Source organism: Haliotis rubra, unplaced genomic scaffold, assembly GCF_003918875.1.
Source record: "Haliotis rubra isolate DU_JTF1 unplaced genomic scaffold, ASM391887v1 Scf1252, whole genome shotgun sequence".
NCBI lineage: Eukaryota > Metazoa > Mollusca > Gastropoda > Lepetellida > Haliotidae > Haliotis > Haliotis rubra.
Genome location: NW_025765173.1, coordinates 175,018 through 197,962, shown reverse-complemented (window position 1 = coordinate 197,962; position 22,945 = coordinate 175,018). Strand labels below are relative to the sequence as shown.

Sequence of the window (22,945 nt, the reverse complement as noted above, 5' to 3'; positions counted from 1 at the left end):
CGTATTATTACTATCGGAACTTCAGTTCACACCCTTCGTTGTCTTGTTTGCAAGGCGTGTGGGTCAACGTTTAGTCTTTCAATGCGGCAATCGTTTTACAGTGCACGAATCGTCAATGCTCACCTCCAATAGCACAACATCCATATGTTGCTATGCAATGGCCAGCGTCTGGCCAAGGCCTTCTCCAACTCAACATGCCGGGATTGGCAAGGAAGACATGTACGTCAACGTCATTGGTCAACGAACATGTCTTAAAATTGTTTGACAAGGGGACAGACTCCCTCAATTCCAGCTCAGTATGCCTTGTCGAGTGAATGAATGTTTGACAAATCTTGAATGTATTACGCACTATCGATCCCCAAATGTCAACTTTGAAATTCCTTAAAGTATGCCTATCGTCCTTCGGCAGATAACAGAGACTGGTCATTCGCAAGCTTTGACGTTAACATTCAGCGGAAGAGGTCATTCACAACATGTATACATTGCCACTTGCATTGCTCCAACAATCAAATATTGTTCAGTGTCTCTGTCTTATGGTGTTACATTCTGAATTTTATCCTTCGGACGTCAAAGAGAATGGTCTAAAAGGATATCATTACATACATTGTAATTGATATATTATAATAGTTATTTCCAACACTGTTTGTCCTTAAACAGGATATTCTGTATTTCGTATTTAGCGATCTGATGGGAGTCACTCTGAGGCTTCAATATTTCAGTTTCAATCTTTAAAATTTCAAGATTAAAAAGTGTGTGTTTAGTCGTAAATAATGCTTAATCTTTGAATCGTTTACACTGTATTGTATCTCTAGCGTCAGTACGTAACATGCGATAACGTATGATCAATGTATCCATTAGATAAACAATAGCAGTGAACCTGGTTCTGTGACATATCCTTGACAGTACTTCAATGCCTGTATTGATCGTGTATTGTACTGGGCTGTATTGATCCTGTAGGTCAGGCTGATGGTAGTCTGTATCTCTTATGACCACAATCTCTTGCGCAGATCAATGCTCATGCTGTTGTTCACTGGATTGTCTGGTCCCGACTCGATTATTTACAGACCGCCGCCATATAGCTGGAATATTGCTGAGTGCGGCGTAAAACTAACCTCACTCACTCACTTATCTAAGAATAAGCCTGTTGGTGAAACATGGGTAGAATGTGTGAAGCCCATTTCTGGTGACTTGTGCCATTTGGTCTTTTGACAATCACGCTGTCACCTTTTCAGTAAACTACTAAATTACCTTTTCTATATCACTTCCTATCGTGTTGTAACCGTTAAGACCGACCTTATATGTTCCTTCTGTAAGTTATGCTAATATATTCTGTCTAAATAGATGATATGATTTAGCTTAAATCAGTCCTATTTAATGGCTGATATGCAGTATGAAAATGTAACTCTGAGGAGTCTAATGTTAAATGGTTGGCAGTTGGACAACCCTTCACACGAGTGCCGACGCCCTCCATTCTTCATCATATTGTACAGTGTCTATATCAACATACACAAACACGTGGCTCCAGGTGGGAATCCGAGAAACCCAAGGTTGGTGCACACTACACCTAGACGGTATGTGCGGCACTTGTCTTCCCAGTGTGGCATCGCTAAAACTGTCTCATTCTTCATGGAAAATGGTCAAAATAATAGTGTAGGTGTACATGATCCACAACAGCTGGTGTGTCTGCTTACATGAATGTATTATATAGGTATTGATATTTCACTCCATACTGTAATAACGCTCGCAAGCTTGGCCCTAGATGGGTTCAATTCACCGCTGAATAGACAACCTAAAACCAATGCATTTTTCAACGCTTAGATATGTGTCTATTCCTGTCCAGACAATAGTTCAAGATACCAGTTGTATAGATCAAATAAGAGCTTAATTCAACCAGAACTATATCTATCTGTATTGACAACTAAAAAAATCAGACCCACACTTGTCAATTTTCGATTGGGCTTGTTTGACTTATCAGTAAATAAGGGCAGACGATTTTCAATAGAGAGACGTTTAAGGATATGTCCATTATGTAACTCAGCTATAGAAGATGAAATTCACTTCGCTTTTGTATGCCCACATTATGCTGATTTAAGAAAAAAATATATCCCAAATAATTACCTGTTAAAATATCCTTCATCTGCCTTTGCTTCCATTCTATCCTCCAAAAATGAAAATGTAATACGTAATTTTGCGCTTTATGTAAAACATGCTGTTTTCCTTAGAAGCAATATCTTATCTGAACTGTAATTTCTTTGTGAAATGTCTGTAACATGTGTTGTATATATACTTGTATTACTTGTATATGGGCCGGAGGCCTTAAGTACAATAAATATCTTTGCCTTTGACTTGAATGTATTATATAAGTATTGATATTTCACTCCATACTGTAATAACACTCGCAAGCTTGGCCCTAGATGGGTTCAATTCACCGCTGAATAGACAACCTAAAACCAATGCATTTTTCAACGCTTAGATATGTGTCGCCTAGGGAACCAGCGTATAATTCAGACGAACAGTATGTTGACGAAGTGATAGGTTGAGTGCAAACTTCTTTAGTTCGTTACACAATACATGATATAAACAAATACACAAGACAGCAATGTAGTCGGGTTACAGGCTCAAACATAAATGACGTGAGCGGGGTTCCGGCTCAACCCCTGGGCGTTTCCTACGAGCGACATTATCCTGCTCGCGGACGTCCCTGCACAGGCAGTGGGAATACCGTGGTTGCAGTATAGATATGAACATATGTATACATAGAACGTCATACTAGTGCATTTGGATGTTTTGTATTGGACGAGATGTCATGGGAGCAACGAGATGTCATGGGAGCAGAGAAACATCTTCTCTCATGACATCTTCTCGTTCAATACAAAACAAATTATATCGTAGCGATACTTATTTTCACGCCTTTCGATACTTCGGCATTCAGGTTAGTTTGACATTAAGTATCACTCCGCGCGTGGGCGGATCACCCGACTGACCTAGATCATACAAGCCTCCGCATGACGTCATGAATCAAGTCCCACTTTCACAACTTACCATAGGCACCATTGGCACCATTTTAACGAAACTGATTCATATTTTCATACATACAAACTTGTATGAAGGAACGAACAAGCTATTCGACTTTTAAAATCGATCCGAGCTCGGAGAAAGTAGAACCGGCAGGGGTTCAATACGGAATCTGGGTTACAATACGGAATTTAACCACATCATCCGTATTGCACCCCTGTATAACTATCCGAAGTTTACATGGGTATATAATAAATAGTTAAAGACAACAATGGAGAGACGAAGAGTTACCAATGGACATGATAAAGAAACAATAGCACTTTCTTGGACCAGTTGATGCTATGGTAGACAAGGCCAAAGAAGATGACCAATTAAGGCTATAAATGTCATATACATTCATTAATGAAAGTCATAGCGTGGTACGGGTTGGCTAACAAGTCAATTACAGTGTGGTGATGATAAGGATTTAGAATGCAGATTAGCGTCATATAAATAATTACAATTAAGTCTCACATGTTTTGATTACATACTTTTTAGCCTTTGGAAATATTTGATCAATGACTGTCCTAAATCAGACTATGACACATTAATTAATGGGACAAAATTCTTCCCCTTTACTAGTTTCATGAAAGAACATTGGAAATACAATTGATCGTCATTCAACATGTGTTGATATCGTCATTGGTATTTCATTGGTGTTCGTAATCACACAAACACAAAAACGATTAAAATAATCTAACTGATTCATATGTTGGCAATAATTCAGTCATGAATTGTGCAATTTGAATGGCGCATTGTATCATTGATACACTGTTTAACTACAATTAGCCTCCGCCTTATGGCTCTGTCTTTGTTGAACTTTGATACGATGACGTTACGTGATTCAGTGGATGGTTATCCTCTTCCCATGACGTTAAGGGATATATGCGTTACTTTGGGAATGCACGTTACAATCTTAAGTCACTATTTAGTGAATGAGCGAGTGAATTTACTTTTTACGATGCTTTTAGCAATAGCCCAGCAATACCACGGCGGGGGACACCAGAAATGTACCCATGTAGGGAATCGAACCCGAGTCTTCGGAGTGACGATCGAACGCTTTGACTACTAGGCAACCCCACAGTTCCTAAGTCATTGATTAAAATGTAACATGAGATTTTGTAATTGCTCATATATCAATCATTGGTATATTTTGATCTGACATGAGGTTTACTTCTTAAATGATCTCGAATATTCTGACGCTGAGAGTCAAACCGATCTAACGCTGAGAGTCAAAACGATCAGATGTTGAGAGTCAAAACGTTCTGATGCTGAGAGTTAAATGATCAGATGTTGAGAGTCAAAATTATCTGACGCTGAGAGCCAAAACGATCAGATGTTGAGAGTCAAAACGATCTGGCTTGTTCAGTAAATATGTTTCGGTGACATTTATATGCATGTTGCGGCGGACAGTGGGCTTTCACTGCTTAAACCCCAAAGGAAATGAGTGTCACCTGTGTTGTGCCAAGAGGGGATGTCATCTCAATCACTATATCGCCAGGAGAGTGTGGATGTACGTGAGATGAAGGCGTCATATTATTGGTAAGGATGTAGACTCGGTGATTTGTGACTTACAACACCGTGAAGACCGGATGTGGGAAAAGCAACCTGACTGATGGCATTGCAATTTTCATTGTAGAAAGACTGTGAATTATTTTCATAACAGACTTCATAAATGACATCTGAGGACAACAACAAAAACACCAGACAAGTTCAAACTCCCTTGTATTCACAATACAAGTCATGTGATATAACTATGTAAGTAAAATTGATATACAGCATACAATTCGTCACATATCGCCTAAAAAGCCTTGTTAGGAATCTAACCAAGGTAGAATATGTTCAAGGTATATCTGATGATGTAAACGCTCAATCTATGTGAAAACAGACCACAGACCAACAGATTAAAGTAAAATTGATATACAAAATATAATTCTTCACATATCGTCTATAGAACCTCTAAGTACTTGCCATTCAGAAACCCGACCTAAATCCAAGGTACAATATGTCCAAGGCATATCTGATGATACAAACGCTCAATCCAGGCTTTAAAGAGGCCACTGTAAGAAATAGTTCTCATTTCACTTTTTGAAATGCACATACATACATACATACATACATACATACATACATACATACATACATACATACATACATACATACATACATACATACATACATACATACATACATACATACATACATACATACATACATACATACATACATACATACATACATACATACATACATACATACATACATACATACATACATACATACATACATACATACATACATACATACATACATACATACATACATACATACATACATACATACATACATACATACATACATACATACATACATACATACATACATACATACATACATACATCCATCCAGTGTCTTTATGATTACTACCTCGTACCTGGTGGAGATGATGAGCTATGTGTATACGTTGTGCTTGGTTACATAGACGATACATTCTAACCACCAAGGACTCCAATCTTTATCAGCATCTTTATATGTAACATTCGACATTAGTTTCTGTTTAATATAACATAATATCTTTCTATTTCTATCAATGAATTTTTATGGATGAGCATGTACAATGTGAATGAGCCCCTAAAAGTCTAAAAGCTATGTACAAAGAAAGTGACACCCCCACTACCACAAAATTGCTGACCTCCCCACTAGCACATGTGCACAAAAATTGATTACCACCTTACCTCCCCAGTACAAAATGGTCCCCACTTTAAATCATCATCATCACTCACACATTCCATAGCCATAAATTATGAACGGTCCTTAAGGTACCCCGTTAAAAGGAAGGTGTTTCATTGCATTAAGGTACCCCGTTAAAAGAAAGGTGTTTCAACGCATTAAGATATCCAGTAAATGAAACATGTTTCATCACACGACGGTAAAGGGTTTCTTAAGTCTGTGATCAAGTTACCCAGTACCTGAAATTGGTGCCATGACATGATAACCTGGTTACTGTCAACATTTAAAGTGACCAAGGTACGGTAAGGTGAAAACTGACATGACGTTTCCCGGTTTCTGACAGTTGTGCCACAGGATGTCACCAAGGTAACGGTAAGGTGTGGTCTCACATGACGTAACACTGTTCTGATAAGTGTTCCAGCACATGAATTAACCAAGGTACGGCACGTTGTGGTCTCCGAAGACGTTCATGGTTTCTGACAGGTGCGCTACCGCACGAGTGAGTTAGTTTAGTATTCCAGCAATACGACGCTTTTAGCACTATTCCAGCAATATTACGGCGGAGGTGACCAGAAATTGGTTTCACACATTGTACCCAACTGTGTGGGGAATCGAACCCGGGTCTTTGGCGTAAAGAGCGAACGCTACAACCACTAGGGTTCGATTGCCCACATGGGTACAATCTGTTATGCCCATTTCTGGTTTTCCCCGCCGTGATATTGCTGGAATATTGCTAAAAGCGGCGTAAATCTAAAATCACTCCCTCACTACACTGATATTAAGTTATTCTGCCTGCATGACATATACAGCTATAGACATTAATGTTGGTCAGCAAAGAGCGAAGTTTGGGGCACAGGATCGATGTATGGTGGGGCTGAGGGGTGCACAGATGGTCCTTGGTCCGGGTGGTGGTAGGGGAGGGAGTAGGGAGCTGGCGGGTCCGGGCGAGACACCAGCACACTAGTCTGAGACCCAGCAGGTCGCAAATAGGTAAAGGGCGCTACCACGCTGTTCCCGTCCATTGCACTACACTGGTGTACTGCAGAAAAATTGTCGGTTGAGTTATTTCTTCTCCGCCTTGTTCTTCTTGTTCGTCGACACTGATTGTCATTCCGGAGTCCAGCCAGCATGAACATCCCTCCATAGAGAGCCATGGCACTTCCGGCACATCCTACACCCACACCCCAGTAGAGGGACTTGATTTCTTGACAGAAAATGTATGTAATACATGCTGTTGCCCCAACCAATCCTGAAATAATAATAATAAATATAAGAACAAACAGCAACAATAAATATTAATGATATTAAGAACAAGAAGAAAACGCCAAATAGACACCCTAATTCCTATTCTATATTATTAATTTATTACCTCGGTCAACGGTAATGTACCCTTCAAATGCATTTTCAAGCGCCTGGGTAGTTTGTGATGCGCTAGTGAGCGAGGCCGATTTTGGTCAAACATGACTATATCCGTCCATTTGATGGCGTTGAATGTTGAATATGACATTCATTATTACCCCTTGGGGTACATAGGCTCGCATACAGTACCCATCCGATCCTCACAAGCCAACTCTTACATAGGTTTATTGGGTACGTGTTCTGTTACTGAGTGTTTTATAGTCATCAAATAGACACGAGAATTTCAAATGAATTAAAAGTCCGAACTTCCCATTACTCTATGTAATAGACTTAACCCCTTTGATATTCATCATCATTTCCACCAGAAGCCAGAGAGGATCGGCCTGTCTGGAAGGCGATCCGGAGTATTGCGTACATAAATCAACACCCATTTCATAATAGTATATGGTGCGGATCCTCAAACTTACTTCGGAAACACATGGTACAAGTCAAAATAGGCACTTGCATTGGACATCTGTCTTGTCACCGATGCATGATATGTCTTCCACATATCTTGTGAAAACTTTACTAAGGCCTTGAATGTTGTTACCTTGATCAAACAACTTCTGAGAAAGAATCGTATGATGCGAGCCTGGTGCAAGCTTGGTGCTACCTCAGCTGTGGCATGTATACCGGGAGCTGTTGGGATATTGCTCGACATAAAGGTATAGTACACCGCTGGCAAGTTGAATTCACCCCTTCTGTCGTACAGTCTCGTGAAGAGCTTTGGGTCAGTCGGAATCTTTATGCATAGATGTAAATCTGGACGCACGTGCTGGTCCTGTATTTCAGGTTCAGGTGCGTCAATCAATAGAAGGAAACTGGCCATTTAATGCTTTTTGAACGGCATTAAATCGTTGATTTTCGTGAAGCTTATGTTAACTTGGACACATTACCTCGTTTCATTTTGCCAACCCGACAGAAATTCTACTTCATATGCATAAAGACATTGATTTGCAAGGTGGGCAGGACAATTGGTGCCCACAGCGATGACTGCATCTTGTCTGAAAGTTTTACATAGCTTTTTGAGTCAAGCCAAAAGTAAATAGTACCGATGAATGGTTTGGGCAGATTTCTTCCTCATTTAACATATTAGCCTTAAATGTATGATTATTTGGTATATCACGTACACCAAGCTCTTTGATTAAACAATTAATGTAGTGATGTTTACATATACTGGTTATGTTGTCTGAGGACTTGTCAGTAGGAACCACTATAGACGTCTCATGCAGGATGACAGCTGATTGGAGCAGAATCCCATTCTGATTTATTCCAATTTCAGCTTCCTCTTTTTCAGTGTGTGCATTCAACGTGTGGCAGTATAACCCACCAGTTATGTCTACTCTGAAATGCATTATACAGATTCGTACACATTTTTGGCATATGTTTCGACAGCATCCATCTATCGTTTCCAAGTAAATGGTCAGTAGAATTTAAACCTTGTTTTGCATAGAGGCAACAGACAATAGCGTACATGTAAGTATTTAGACAATGTAGACGAAGTGCAAATACACATAACATGAAGTGCGGTTGCCATGTTCAAGCTAATTGAAGACACAACTGGTTGAGAGAACTTTTTTTAAGTGCATTTTTTAGAAGTCAGAATTTGCCGAGTCGATATCAGTCTTTATGATCTCTTTTGCCAAATTGGTAAACTTCAAACATCTACGTCACCGCCGCTTGACTTCCAGCACTAACGTTGACTTGAAGTAATGTAACTTCAATGTTTGAGCAGGTCGCTGCAACGTTGAACGCCCACCTGTCATACACGCTTCTGAACTACTTCCTCGTGCAGGTCTCTTACGATTTTATACGACTTCATTCAATTTCAACAACTGTGTTGGTTACGTGTATTTTAATATATCCTTATGTTTCTTTCTGTTGTTTAAACGTATCTCGGTGGCTGTTGACAGTGTCTGTTGAACAAACATGCATGGATACTAATCTTTATGGTATGATGTCCAATGTGAAACTTGACTTACGTTTGACTCGCATAGGGTAAAGTTATCGAATCGTCATAAAATACACGAATCCCACTTTATTATTGTTTTTCGCTTGTTTGTCTTCTTAATCCCTACAAATAGATCTTCGAGTGGGTACGAGGTTACTTGTTTGCGAGCATGATGTTTCTTGTGTGTGAGTACGGTGTCACTTGTTTGTTAGCACGATGTCAACACATTAAGCATTATGATGACACTCTTAGTTTTGTTTTTTCTGAGAAACCTTTCTGTACATGTGCTGTATATCATTAGAACCTGTATCACTGACGCATAGTATAGATCTTCGAGTGTGTACGATGTTACTTTTGTGAGTGCGAAGTTACTTGTTTCTGAGTACAGTGTTAAGTGCTTGTGAGACGATGTTACTATATTGCTTTCACTTGTTTGTCTTATCATTCCCTTCAAATAGATGATCGAGAGTACTGTGCTATTTGTTTGTGAGTACGATGTTACTTTTGTGAGTTGCGATGTCACTTGTTTGTGAGCACGATGTTAATCTGTTGTGAGTACGATGTTACTTCTTTTTGACTACGATGTTACTTGTTTGTGTCCTTACTTCTAAGGTTGATATTTATCGAGCAATCATCGAGTACAGTTGGAAAAGTGCTAAATTTACATTGATTACAGTTAATAAAATACCGCGACCAACTTGCTTTCCAAACCCAAATTCTGATATTTCTGGGCTACCTATGGTGCCTGATGTCAATAGTATGATAAGTATAATGGATACTTATGGAAGCAACTTTAAGCAACCATTCAGACAACAAAGTGCACCAGTGTATGGACTTGGGGTCGGAAACAACAAGAACTAAGCTATTCAATCCACTGGACATTATTTCATGTCACCTTTAGCACTATTCCATGAACATCACCAGCAATGGACTTACACGTTATATTCATGTTGTAAATCAAACCCAGGGCGTAGAGGGCCTCACCACCCCAAATCAGCAAACACATTCTCAAGTGTTAATCGGAAATATAGTATGACCAGAAATTATTGAGAGTTTTAGAAATATGTTTAATTGGATTTCTAGTATAAACAACCTTGACCAGCTATCAAGTGCTTGGTTTCATTCACGAGAGACAACTCCGTTAATCCTTTTTCATTTGTTTGTGAAGAGTTGTCCCCCTTTGTTTATTTGCTAGCAGACGACATTTTCAGTGATCCTCAGTATGGATGATTTAGAGAAGAGGAAGTTGATTTTAAGTAGTATAACAAGGACATCAGATCAGCTAAAGTGATGTCAAGTAGAACCGGCACCCCTTTGTCCTCTGTTTATCGTGTTTTGAAAAATATTGCAAATGGATATGGCATTAAGCACCAGGGAGGCGTAGGGAGGCCCAGAAAATTGACTGTCGATGAAAGGAGGCGCTGGGTATTCTTGTTTCTAAAAACAAACGAAGGAGTTAAGAAATCTTAAGGCTGGATATGATTGATAGAGGAACTGTGGCTGTCTGTAAGGAGACAATTAGAACTGAGCTGCATGCAATGGGTTGGCAGAAAAGTCGAGGAATTCCATCACCGATCATGAAACCTGAACAAAGGGAGCGAAGGTTAAACTGGTGCTTACAGCATAGAAATGTTAACTGGGACAATGTGATTTTCTCAGATGAAAGTTCTGTGTGGCTGTTTCCTAATACACTGAAATAATACACCAAACAACCTGAAAAACCTTTGTATCAGCGCCCAAAGTACAGTCCGAAATGTAACGTGTGGGGTGGCATATCTGTGTTAGGGGCAACGCCCCTTTGTGTATTTGAAGGGAATATGAACAGTGAGCGGTACGCAGATATTCTCGAGGGACATTTACTTCCATCTGCTCACGTGTTCTATGGAAATAGAAACATCGTTCAAAGCATTCACAGGCTTTTTTCGGACCCAAAATATGACATTATTAGATTGGCCAAGCTATATCCCTGACCTAAATCCAATAGAAAATGTTTGGGGACTTATGAAGGAAAGTGTTAATAAGAGAAATCTGACAAATATTACTGAAATGAAAGAAGAGGTGGTCCGATATTGGGACAGCATGGACCACGACTTGCTATCTTCTTTGATCAGTAGTATGCCCCGCTCCATTGAAGCCTGCATTGCTGCCCATGGTGACTTGACAAAATACTAACTGTTCACCTGTCTTTAAATCTGGAGTTATGTTCTGCTAATATTCACATTTAATACGTGAGTAATGAATGAATTTTTTTTTTAAATTTACAATCTTTAAATTCTCAATAATTTCTGGTTGTACTGTATATTTTTATACATCCCTGTAGTTATATACAGGAAAACATATAAATAGTAACCAATGTATACTTTTGGACTTTACGTGCCCTTTGTCCCCGCTATATGTATAACATATAGTATAACTGCCCTATTCTTTAAGAGTCTAGCTGTCGGCTATGTCGGCTATACCTAAATACATAACATATGACTGTGATTATATCCGCTCATGACTAAACACCTCGCGACAATGACGTTGAATGCCCTTATATTTCTGGGTTAAAAGGGGAAATGGTGCTTAAATCGGTGCCGGAACTCTCTGCGCCAGAAACCTGTGATCATTGATTCGAATATAATGTATCTCTGATTATGGTGATGGGTTTGCCAGCACCATTGCTATACCCATGTCTTGCACCAAAGTGGTAAACGTCTAAACACTTCGGGTTTTCCTCCCACATCAAACAGACACGAAATGCTAGAGATGTAATACTGTTTTAGTTTACGTGTAACCAAAATCACTCAACAGCAACATATTTAGAGCGGGGCAAGTTTCAATACTCCTTAATACTACATAGATATGGCAGTCCAGAAGTATGACACCGACAAAATTAACCATTGTATACCTCCCTAAAGAGACAATGAATACTGGCATCGCTTACCTGAGACAAGAGGAAATATTGAGACAAGTACAGGTTCCTTCTGTAGCCATCTGGAGTAGCCGGTGAAGTTGTATATTGGTATAAGGACCAGCGATATAACAAACAACAGGAGAGTTGCACTGGCCAAAGATCGCACTGAGTGAAACAGGACTGAAACAATCAAGATCGTTTGTCATATATATCACAGTAGAAGAAACGATGGTCTTCCATATTGCAGTTTGCACAACTATGCTCATAACACATAGGGGAAAATGAAATATATGCTTTAGTACAAAATATTAAAACTATAAATGTTTACAACAAACATCCTTTGTAAGAACGTTAATATCTGTGAAAAGTATCACCAAAACATATCAGAATGATTGCAGGTGTTAGTTTTCAGTCCTGATTTATATCTTTTTTATAAAAAAAGGTTTATTTTTTATGTTGGAAGGGCTATTGTTTTGGCATGCGAGGAACTGGCAGAAGTTAGCATGCAGCGAACATATTACGTTTGACGTTTCAAGGTCTGTGATTCATTGTGCTCAGACGACGATTGAGCTTGTTCTTTACGTCCTAGGTCAACGTCCATTGTACAGGATTGATCGTGTGAAACCCTAATGCTGACACGTCTGTAGCATAAAATAGTTTTTCAGCGAACGCACTCGTTGCTTCTAGTATTTTCTCGTTACTTCAAGTATCCTTCAAAAACTTGAAATTTTAAGTTTTTGAAAGAAACTTGAAGCAACGAATTAATTCAAATTAATTGAAGAAACGAGAAATCACTTGAAGGGACGAGAAAAGACTCGAAGCAACGAGTAAATGCTCGAAATTTCAAGCTATTGACAGAAACCTGAAGCAACGAGAGATTAATCGAAGCAAGGAGAAATCAATTGAAGGGACGAGAAAATACTCGAAGCAACGAGTAAATGCTCGAAATTTCAGATTATTGAAAGAAACCTGAAGCAACGAGAAAATATTCGAGGCAACGAGAAAATAATGTAAAAAACGAGACAAAAATTTCAATTACGAGAAAATACACTCAACACCGTCCAATTAATAGAAACAGTTGACAGTTCATTCCCATCCGTTTTCACGAGAGTTTCAATGGTCAACTTTTAAGTAATAAACTTTCAGAACAAAGGGCACAGCGCACCACTGCGCACTTTTACTTTCAGGAAAAGAGGTCATTAACACACAACATACATGTGTTTCGGCAGATACCGGAGACTGGTGAAATGGGCTTCACACTTGACTTTTTCGACTTTCAGCAAAAGAGGTCATTAACAGAACATTCACAACTTGTCTACATTGCCACTTCCATTGCTCACAGCAAACACAAATATTGTTCAATGTCTCTTTCTTATGGTGTTACATTCTGAATTTTATATGTCGATCGTTAAAGAGAAAGAGATATTGAAAAACATTGTAATTGATAGTAAAACAGTCAAGTATTCCAAAACTATTTGTCCTTTAAGAATTTAGAAAAGACTATTCTGTATTTCATATTTATCAATCTGATAGTAGTCATCTGATGCTTCAATATTTTATTTTAATTCTTTAAAATTTCAAAACTAAAATTGGGGTGTTTAGTTGTAAATAATGTTTAAACTTCGAATGGTTTACAGTGTATTATACCTTATAGTTCTATAGTGTCAGTACGTAACATGCGATAACGTAGGACCAATGTATCCATTAGATACACTCTTAGCAGTGCACTGCATGTGTGACATATCCTCGACAGTACTTCAGTATCCTACTGGGCTGTATTGATTCTGACGGGTCAGGCTGACCTCCATACCGTAAATGACATTAGGTAGGGAGGACGTTATCTCGGCACATGTGAACCAGACATACAAACAGGATATCTATATACTCGTCGATTTGTACCATGATGTAGAAAACATTCAATTATTTAGTCACATAATCTAATTTGTTCTTTGTTTGAGTGTACGTCAAACATCGGTCTTGCCAGACTTATATATTGACACAATAGTTAAATATATATTCAGAATATTTAGTCACAGATTAAATGGGTACAACAGGCAAAATAGCGGTGAAAGGTATGCATGGATCACTGAAAATCAAGAGATGACACGGAGTGTTCGTGAAAAGAGTAAGTATGTCCATGTTCTCAATGTGAAAAAGTATACCATAGTTTCGTGGTTAAGCAACACAGCCACGTGTGTCTCTTATCTGATAATACGTCTCTGGGTGACCTGAGTGTACATATATCACCTGCATGGCTAAAATCTGATAAAGCTTCCTGGTAACGAACGGTAAATCATTTAGAATTACTGTTGTGTGAGGGATCCCTAAATTGTAATGGTGAAAGGGGCCGGATATTCTTATGGATACAGAATGGTTATAGAATGACGTTATTTCCAAACACAAATTCTGCTAGGGTGGATGGGGTGGGGAGACAGGTGGGGTGGGGCAAATCATCAGCCTGACTTAAATTACATACAGGATGCATATTAAAGGTTTGTTTTCAAATCTGAAGGTAAACTGTACAGTAGAATAACTTCTATATGTCATTGAAATATAAGAGCATCATTCTTCTGTTAATGTAATTATAACAAAACACTATGTCCACAAACCCAACTCTCTCTCTCTCTATTGTCACAAAAGGTGAGAAATTGTTTTCTGAAATATATATGACAATGAAGCACGTTGCTGTTCCGACATGAGGGCGGTGGGTAGCCAAGTGGTTAAAGCGTTCGCTCGAGTTCGATTCCAAACATGGGTACAATGTGTGAAGCCCATTTCTGGTGATTTGTGTCACTTGTCCTTTTGACAATCAAGCTGTCACCTTGTTAATAATTACTACATTACCTTTTATATATCACTTGCTATCTCGTTGTGAGTTGATGTTATGGTGTAAACTGATAATCCCAACAAAATATCAAATTACCCCCCTTACCTAAAATATGGTACCTTATAACTGAATGAACTCGTTAAGACCGACCTTTCTAAGTTCCTTTCTGTAATTTGTGCTTTTTTTGTGTCTAAATAATTATATTAACTCAATTCAGTCCTATTTAATAGCTGATATGCAGTATGGAAATAAAACCCTAAGAGTTGGAAAATATTGCCCATACATAACGCATTGTTAGAAGAAACAGGCATACTACACCTTCACTGTTTGCCAAGAATAAAAACATTGAATGAAAGTATTCTGTGATATTTGATAAAATATACAACTGATTCATTATTCAAACGTCAGTGCACGTACATTTGCTATATTCACAGAGTAGTTGTGACATCATCCATTCCGACTCACCTGTCTGCTGTGTAACGTTAAATGGTTGGCAGTTGGACAACCCTTCACACGAGTGCAGCCATAGCCCTCCATTCACATACTCCCCTTGATCATACTGTACAGTGTCTATATCGCCAAAATATACCAACACGTGGCTCCAGGAGGGCAGGCTGAATGCCAGGACATATCCGAGAAATCCCAGGACGGTGCACACTACACCTAGACGGTATGTCCGGCACTTGTCTACCCAGTGAGGCATCGCTAAACTGTCTCAATCTACATGGAGAATGGTCCGAATAGCTTCTCAAAATACTAGCGTAAGTGTACAGGATCGACAACAGCTGGTGTGTCTGTTTGCATGAATGTATTATATAGGTATTGATATTTCACTCCATACTGTAATAACACTCGCAAGCTTGGCCCTAGATGGGTTCAATTCACCGGCTGAATAAACAACCTAACATCAATGCATTAATGTGACAAAATTCTTCCTCTTTACTAGTTTCATAAAAGGACATTTGAAATAACTAATCATTCAACGCCGATATCACATGTGTTGAAATCGTCCTTGGAATTTCATTGGTATTTGTAATCACATAAATAATCTAATTGATTCATATGTTGGCAATAATTCTGAGTCATGAATTGTTCCATTTGAATGGCGCATTGTATCATTGATACCATGTTTAACTACCTTTAGCCTCCGCCTTATGGCTCTGTCCTTATTGAACTGTGATACGATGACGTTACGTGAATCAATGGATGGTTATCCTCTTCCCATGACGTCAATGGTTATATGTGTTACTTTGGGTATACACGTTACAATCTTAAGGCATTGCTTATTGAGTGAGTGAATTTAGGTTTGCACCGCTTTTAACAATATTCCAACAATATCACGGCGGGAGACACCAGAAATGGGTTTCACACATTGTATCCATGTGGGGAATCGAACCCACGTCGTCGGAGTGACGATCAAACGCTTTAACCACTAGGCTACCCCACCGCTCCTAAGCCATTGATTTAAGCAACATGCAGTTTAATAATTGCTCATATTATCAATCATTGGTTTATATTGTTCTGACACGAGGCTTTATTTGTTAAATGATCTTGAATACTATGACGCTGACAGTCACTACGACCTGGGTAGTTACATATTTTCGATGACATACAATTTTGTGATAACGCTGTGCATTCTGTGCAGAAACCCAAAGGGAAATGAGTGTCACCTGTTTTGTGCCAAGATGGGGTGTCATCTCAATCACCAGGAGAGTGTGGATATACGTGACAACAGGGCGTCATATATTGGTAAGGTTGTAGAGTCGGTGGGTTGTGATTTTACAACACCGTCGAAACCGGATATGTTAAAGCAGCCTGACTGAAATTTTCATCGTAAATTAGAAACACTGTGGATTATTTTCAAACTTAGCAGACTTTCATAAATGATTTCTGAGGAAAACAACAAAAACACCAGACAAGTTCAAACTCCCTTGTATTCAAAATACACGTCATGCAATGTAAGTAAAATTGTACAACAAAGTATTCTTCATATATCGCTAAAAACCCTTGTTAGGAATCTAACCAAGGTACAATATGTTCAAGATATCTGATGATGTAAACGCTCAATCTATGTGTTAAAAAGACCACAGTAAGAAACAGCTCTGATGGCATACTTAGAGCTACAAGGTTTATATAATTCATTTAGTTGCTCCTGACAAACATCGCCAATGCTTAGATGTTCGAATATTAAACTGTATTTACAATAAACAATTAAGGGCATGGTTTGTTTCTATTTCAACAGATAACTAATAATGTAAGATTTACAAAAAGAAGGTATGAACGTGTAAAAGTAAGTAAATGAATGCTTGTATGATGCATGTCCACGAGGGTGTGTGATGTGAAATTGGTCGGACTAATATAGATATATTTATAAAAGTCAGATAGTTTATACATGCATGCATACATACATGCATGCATACATACATACATACATATATATACATACATACATACATACATACATACATACATACATACATACATACATACATACATACATACATACATACATACATACATATACATAATACATACATACATACATACATACATACATACATACATACATACATACATACATACATACATACATACATACATACATACATACATACATACATACATACATACATACATCTTCATTCGATATCTTTATATGTAACGTTCGGCATATCCTTCTGTTTAATGTAACATACGATGGGTCTAATTCTATAGTTGCAAAATGAAATGATTTCACCGATAATTACACATATATTCATAAATGTGACATCACAAGGTACGTGACATTGCATGATTTCTGACAGGTGCGCTACCACATGAGGTCACAAGGTCCGGTAAGTCGAGCCCTCAAATGACATTGCATGGTTTCTGACAGGTGCGCTACCACATGACGTCACAAGGTCCGGTAAGGTGAGCCCTCAAATGACATCGCATGGTTTCTGACAGGTGTGCCACCACATCAAGTCACCAAGGTACTGTAATGTGACCAATAAGGTCACCAAGGTACTGGTCATGTGTGCCAATGTTAGCCAGATACAGACAGGTGGGCCATCACATGAAGTTCAATTACACCGTGGTTAACGCTGATAGTTCTCGAAGCTCTGCATCTATCGAAATGGAGACCAAGAAACATGATCATTCCTCCGCCAATGCATAACGCACCACTGATAAATGTTAAAGACACGGCCCACGAAGCCGTGACAGTTCCTTGACTTGCCAGAAACAGTACACACGATGCTATTGACAGAAGGCCTGAAAGAACAAAAAATATAAAACTGAATGTACAATCATGTATATAAATGGAACAAACATATTGCTACCTATGCTTTCAAGAGTGACTATTGCAATACTGAGGTTATAAAGAAACTAATTAGTATGTTACCTGGGAAAATAGGGAAGACGGAGATGACGGCATTTTCTGACTGCAGTCGTTTAGAGTATGTTGTACAGTTGTGTAGGAAGATGATGTAGACTGTAAGGATGGAGAATGTGAGCGCCATGATAGCCACAAACCTCACACTCTGAAACATAGCTGAAAACAGAACAGGTCAGGTCAATACCAAATACAATGAATTATTGACACATACGGTTCTAGTTTGATACTGAGGATTGAACTCCATTCTCTTCCACTGCCAAAATTGATATAATATTGACGAGTGAAAAATACTGTCGAAAAAGGACAATCGACATCTGACTGAAATGTGTGTGACTGTTTGAAAGTTTAAGTGTGTGCGTGTGAGTGTGTGCGTGCATGTGCGTGCGCGCGTGTGTGAGTGTGTGTGTTTAATGTGCGTATTTGTGTCGTGAGAATGTCTGACAGAATGGCGCAACACAACTATCATAACTTTGATTGTCTCTTGACCAGTAATAGCTTATTCTTGTGTGTCTGAAATGAATGCACATATAATGTTTGAGAAAAAATATACACTCACGCGTAGAACATAACGGACTCCTGAAACTCCTGTCCCGAAGAAATTTTTACATGATTTCTGACCACGCCCACAGTTGGCAGACAGATAACTGATCACACATATGAAAGATGTTTTTTGGTGATTTTTTTATTTACCATTTTTTCACTTGTTTATAGGTTCAGTACATGAAGTCAATATATGACATTGATAGGTTCAATTGTACTGACATACAAGAATACAGAAGCAATCAATGATATTTCTATAGAAAAACGTCTGCAAATCCCATCAGATACACCATATCTTCATAGTGTGCGTGCGTGCGCATATGTATATGTATGCATTAATGTATGTGTGTGTTATAATGTATGTATTAATGTATGCATTAATGTATGTATTAATGTATGTATGTATTAATGTATGTATTAATGCATGCATGTATTATTAATGTATTAATGTATGTATTAATGTGTATGTATTAATGTATTAATGTATGTATTAATGTATGTATTATTAATGTATGTATTAATGTATGCATTAATGTATTGATGTATGTATGTATGAATGTATGTATTAATGTATGTATTATTATGTATTAATGTATGTATTAATGTATGTATTAATGTATGTATGTAATTGTATATATTAATGTATGTATGTAATGTATTTAATATGTATTAATGTATTATGTATGTATTAATGTATAATGTATGTATTATGTATGTATTAATATGTATTAATGTATGTATTTGTATGTATGTATTAATGTATGTATTATGTAATGTATGTATTAATGTATGTATTAATGTATTGATGTATGTATTATGTATGTAATGTATGTATATGTATTAATGTATGTATTAATGTATTGATGTATATATTAATGTATGTATTATTAATGTATGTATTAATGTATTAATGTATGTATGTATTAATGTATGTATTAATGTATGTATTAATGTATGTATGTATGTATATATTAATATATGTATGCATTAATGTATGTATTATGTATGTATGTATTGTATGCATAATGTATTAATGTATGTATTAATGTATGTATTAATGTATGTATTAATGTATGTATTAATGTATGTATTAATGTATGTATTAATGTATTAATGTATGTATTAATACATTGATGTATTGATGTATGTATTCATGTATGTATTAATGCATTAATGTATGTATTAATGTATGTATTAATGTATGCATTAATGTATGTATTAATGTATGTATTAATGTATGTATTAATGTATGTATTAATGTATTAATGTATATATTAATGTATGCATTAATGTATGTATTAATGTATGTATTAATGTATGTATTAATGTATTAATGTATTAATGTATTAATGTAATGTATGTATGTATTAATGTATGTATTAATGTATATTAATGTATGTATTAATGTATGTATTAATGTATTAATGTATGTATTAATGTATGTATTAATGTATGTATTAATGTATGTATATGTATTAATGTATGTATTAATGTATGTATTAATGTATTGATGTATGTATTAATGTATGTATTAATGTATGTATTAATGTATGTATATATGCAATGTATTAATGTATTTATGTAATGTAATGCATTAATGTATTATTATGTATGTATTAATGTATGTATTAATGTATATGTATTAATGTATGTATTAATGTATGTATTAATGTATTGATGTATGTATTATTGTATATATTAATGTATGTATTAATGTATGTATTAATGTATTGATGTATGTATTATTGTATATATTAATGTATGTATTAATGTATGTATTAATGTATTAATGTATTAATGTATGTATTAATGTATGTATTAATGTATGTATGGATGTATGTATGTATTATGTATGTATTGTTGTATGTATTGATGTATGTATTAATGTATGCATTAATGTATGTATTAATGTATATATTAATGTATGTATTGTTAATGTATGTATTAATGTATTAATGTATATATTAATGTATGCATTAATGTATGTATTAGTGTATGTATTAATGTATGTATTAATGTATGTATTAATGCATTAATGTATGTATTAATGTATGTATTAATGTATTGATGTATGTATTAATGTATGTATTAATGCATTGATGTATTGATGTATGTATGTAACATAGTCAAAATTATTCATCCCTCTCCTCATAGTGCTGGAAGAGTGCATGTAGAGATGGCCAAAAGGAGAAGAATTTGTCAACACCACAAGAGGAGGAATAAACATATTTTGTAATGTCGTAATACATCAATTATCTCCCTTTTCACATGACTGATAAAGGGTACAGTTGAATTCTGCTGTGTCTAAAGATAACTTGCTTCACAACAAGTATTATGGCATTAATTGGATTATTATTTTTTCCTTTAATTTCAAGTAAAACATTATGTTTTGTGAAATATAACGGAATATTCAAGCCAGTTAAGAGCCATGACTGGAGGTTTTTCCAGATATCTTGAACAATTTCACAGTCCCAAAATAGATGGGTAATTGATTCAATGTTATATTTACAGAAACTGCAAATGGGAGAGTCTGTGTACTTGATCTTAAACAAAAACTGTTTTGTAGGTAGAATATTATGGATAATTCTGTATTGTAACCATCTTAGAGCAGTGCTATAGGTGCACTTCCATGGGATAATATTAAATATTTCCCACTCCTTTGGTAGGAGATTTAGATTCAAGCTATCCCAGTTTCTATTATAGAGTTCTGTTTTAAATTAAGAGCATAGGAGTGTTTCATAGAAATATTTTCTACCTTTTTCACTGAATTTTAGTTTGGACAAATTAAAAGGGTATGTCGGTTTAATGCTCAGAGAAAAATCTGAAATATTTACATTTAACATATAAGTAATAATTGCTTGTTTGACCCTTTCAAAGGTCAGGAAATTTGTTCTGAGTTTATATAGATATATAAAGTCATCAAAGGATAGAAATTTCCCTTCTGCTGTCAACATGTCAGATACAAACATAACTCCCTTGTTATACCAACATTTATACAGAATAGGTTTGTTATCAACATATATGAAAGATTGGTAACCCTTGACCAAGATCTGAAATAATGCTGACGGAATGGACACGATTCTGAAGATTATATCATCTTATCAATATCATAAGCTCTAAAGGCTCTGGCCTAAGGATTCACTGTCTGCATCCTGACGAGTACACTCAGTCTTTTGAAGCTAGTTTAAACTTGTCCTCTTCAGCTGAAGGAGGAACGTGGACATACAGCTTATAATAGTCCATTTATTGATTATGGTGAAATCACATTTATTATGATCGCCTACTTCTAAGCTTTTCCATCAACTATCCCATTGAACTGTCATATAACAGCTGACGGCCCATCCTAACTTACTCAAGACATTACAATACGTCTCACGTGGAATACAGTTACTGGTCATTACTTCAGATATACAGATAAAAGAACAATTGCCACTTCTCTCGCGTTACTATAAATAGAACCCAAGATGGCGGCATCCAAATTACACCTACGAAATGACTTGTGATCTGTTTGCGAGTGACAGTATCGAATAGGGATGAACATGTACATGTCGATGTGTAGATAGAAAATATTAGTTTCAACAGTAGAACCATCATCGAGTGTCCAAAATAAACCTGAAACACGACAGATGCGGTTCCTCGCATACACTTACTGTCCCCCGTGACGAATGGTTTGCATCTTGTCCATCCGACGCACTGAAGCCAGAGGCCAGACGTGGTGTACATCCTCTGTTGGGAGTCGACGGTGTGGTATAAGTAAGTCTGTTTCCACGTGGGTACACTAAACGTTATGAGATACCCGAGACAACCCAGGGTCGTGCATACAGTCCCAAGATGGTACGTGTGGCACTTTTCTCGCCAGTGTGGCATTTCGGAATTGTCTACATAGGGTATAAGCTCTCTTGCGTAAAGATATCATTGAAAGTGAAAATGCAACTACATTGCAACAACTGGCACTGATGCAGTCTTGTTTATCGATTATCCTTACATGCGTCATTGCGCGAGTCAAATAGTGAAAACGGTCAAAACGAGGTCAGTAAATTAAAGTCCCACTATCCTAAAAGACGTTATGAAAAATTATGTTTGGTATTTATCACTATAAATAAATATTATTGTTGGAATCGTAATGTAAACCTCTGCCAGAAGCCTCGATGTTGACATACTGACACTAGGCCG

The 22,945-nt window shown here is 36.9% G+C and overlaps 2 protein-coding genes across 2 annotated transcripts; both read right to left on the bottom strand.

Annotated features, from left to right (window-relative positions):
* Window positions 1–6,440: 6,440 nt before the first annotated feature.
* Window positions 6,441–15,641, bottom strand: LOC124266399. Its single transcript, XM_046701209.1, has 3 exons — window positions 15,322–15,641; window positions 12,060–12,209; window positions 6,441–7,033 (listed from the first exon to the last, which is right to left on the bottom strand). Exons 1-3 carry the CDS (start codon window positions 15,557–15,559, stop codon window positions 6,603–6,605), a joined length of 819 nt encoding a protein of 272 aa, XP_046557165.1. The 5' UTR covers window positions 15,560–15,641; the 3' UTR covers window positions 6,441–6,602.
* Window positions 15,642–17,403: 1,762 nt separating this feature from the next.
* LOC124266398 lies at window positions 17,404–22,719 on the bottom strand. Its single transcript, XM_046701208.1, has 3 exons — window positions 22,423–22,719; window positions 18,239–18,388; window positions 17,404–18,108 (listed from the first exon to the last, which is right to left on the bottom strand). The coding sequence occupies exons 1-3, from the start codon at window positions 22,637–22,639 to the stop codon at window positions 17,882–17,884; spliced, it is 594 nt and encodes a 197-aa protein (XP_046557164.1). The 5' UTR covers window positions 22,640–22,719; the 3' UTR covers window positions 17,404–17,881.
* Window positions 22,720–22,945: the final 226 nt, after the last annotated feature.

Coding starts and splice junctions, on each gene's coding strand:
- LOC124266399 (XM_046701209.1), bottom strand. CDS start 15,559: ATGCCTCACTGGGTAGACAAGTGCCGGACATACCGTCTAGGTGTAGTG. Junction 12,210..15,321: donor TAACGTTACACAGCAGACAG/GTGAGTCGGAAT, acceptor TGATTGTTTCAG/TCCTGTTTCACTCAGTGCGA. Junction 7,034..12,059: donor AATATTTCCTCTTGTCTCAG/GTAAGCGATGCC, acceptor TTATTATTTCAG/GATTGGTTGGGGCAACAGCA.
- LOC124266398 (XM_046701208.1), bottom strand. CDS start 22,639: ATGCCACACTGGCGAGAAAAGTGCCACACGTACCATCTTGGGACTGTA. Junction 18,389..22,422: donor ACCATTCGTCACGGGGGACA/GTAAGTGTATGC, acceptor TTCTGTTTTCAG/CTATGTTTCAGAGTGTGAGG. Junction 18,109..18,238: donor CGTCTTCCCTATTTTCCCAG/GTAACATACTAA, acceptor TTGTTCTTTCAG/GCCTTCTGTCAATAGCATCG.